General features: G+C 41.7%; 1 protein-coding gene across 2 annotated transcripts in view; it reads left to right on the plus strand.

The window, feature by feature from the left end:
* The window catches only part of ift70 (intraflagellar transport 70), a 19,051-nt gene that overhangs the window by 5,113 nt on the left and 12,424 nt on the right, over nt 1-1,514 (plus strand). For both annotated transcript variants that reach the window (XM_032537508.1, XM_032537509.1), the window contains exon 9: nt 76-228. In XM_032537508.1, the coding sequence (XP_032393399.1) occupies nt 76-228 (153 nt within the window). The remainder of the gene's footprint in view (nt 1-75; nt 229-1,514) is intronic.

The raw sequence follows: 1,514 nt of genomic DNA on the forward strand, positions 1-1,514 counted from the left end.
TGTGTGTGTGTGTGTGTGTGCGTGTGTGCGTGTGTGCGTGTGTGCGTGTGTGCGTGTGGTTGCATGTGTTGGCAGGAGCTGGACCCAGTGACACTCCACAACCAGGCCCTGGTGAACATGGACACGAAGCCATCAGAAGGTTTTGAGAAGCTGGCTTTCCTGCTGCAGCAGCCCTCCTTCCCCCCCGTCAACTTCGGAAACCTGCTGCTGCTCTACTGCAAACATGAGGTACACAACATGCTTTAAGTACGCTTCAGCAAGAAGTTACTTAACATACTAATAACAGCAGTCAGATCACCAGAAGCACCAAGTCATGAGGTGACCTTCTAATTCAATTCAGGAAAAGCCTGTTTGATCAATTATCATTTTCTGTTACAGCATTACCAAACTGGAATTCACTGCCCACTTCTATCAAAGATGGACATACATATTCCACCTTTACAGCATACCTTAAAACATGGCTGTCCAATAACTATAACTGCACACATTAATCTGTCAGATGTGATGTGTGTTTGATGTGACATAGTCATTGCTGCTGCCGTTCCATCTCTGCTGCCTGCCTCCGTTATGTCTTGTATGTGCTTTCAATGTGGCCTCCGTAACTATTCTCCTTTCTTTTGTCTCCTTAGTCTTGTCTTTACTGCATGTACTGCTTTAATACCTTTGCCATCATCTATGCTTGCTCGTTTGTGTGCCACTTCTTTGTATACCTTTTTCCTTAGGCCTCCAGTCCTTACATATGTAAGGTAATTTATATTAATTTGTTGACCATTGCATTTTAGGAGACCTATTGTCAGATGGCCAGGGACTACAGCTTGAAATTAGCCGTAGAGGCTAAAGCTGCTTCTTTTACTGTACTATCCACGGCATTATAAACTAATAAACTAAACTAAACTTTCACACCCAGCCTGTGCCAGTTTGACAAAAGTCTATTTTTTCCCCTAAAGTTTGTTTCATAACCAATTTCGCACAATGAAAAGTTACATATTATACCTTAAAGGCCTTTAAAAATTACAAGACATCAATTCCACAACAAAAGAAAACCCTGTTTGAAGAGAATGAACTTACCATGCACATAATCGGGCATTTATTTTCCCTGAGAAAATGAAAAGTTTCCCTTTTAATTAGTCTTGTTAGCTCCATAACCAACAACTCTGAATGATAACCTTGTTCATACCAGGGCTGATATACTGAATAATATTAGATTGAACAGATCTTCATGATAGCGCCCACCCTGTGGAGCTGTCTTCATTATACAGATAATTATTCTTCACAAACATGCCACCCCTCTGTTACACTAGGGGACTGTCTGTGTCAGCATTTTTCACCATACAGTAGAAGTGGTTTCCATGCAGCGAATAGCAATGTTTCCAAAAGGATTTGGAGTCATAGTGTGTGAGTCTTAGTGGAAAAAGCTCCACACACACAGAGAGCCGCAGACAGGTGTGGGCTTTTATTAAAATGGCATTAATGTCACTGCTGGATTTACTCTCTCTCTCTCTCTCTCTCTCTCT

This window comes from Etheostoma spectabile, chromosome 15, assembly GCF_008692095.1.
Source record: "Etheostoma spectabile isolate EspeVRDwgs_2016 chromosome 15, UIUC_Espe_1.0, whole genome shotgun sequence".
Classification (NCBI taxonomy): domain Eukaryota; kingdom Metazoa; phylum Chordata; class Actinopteri; order Perciformes; family Percidae; genus Etheostoma; species Etheostoma spectabile.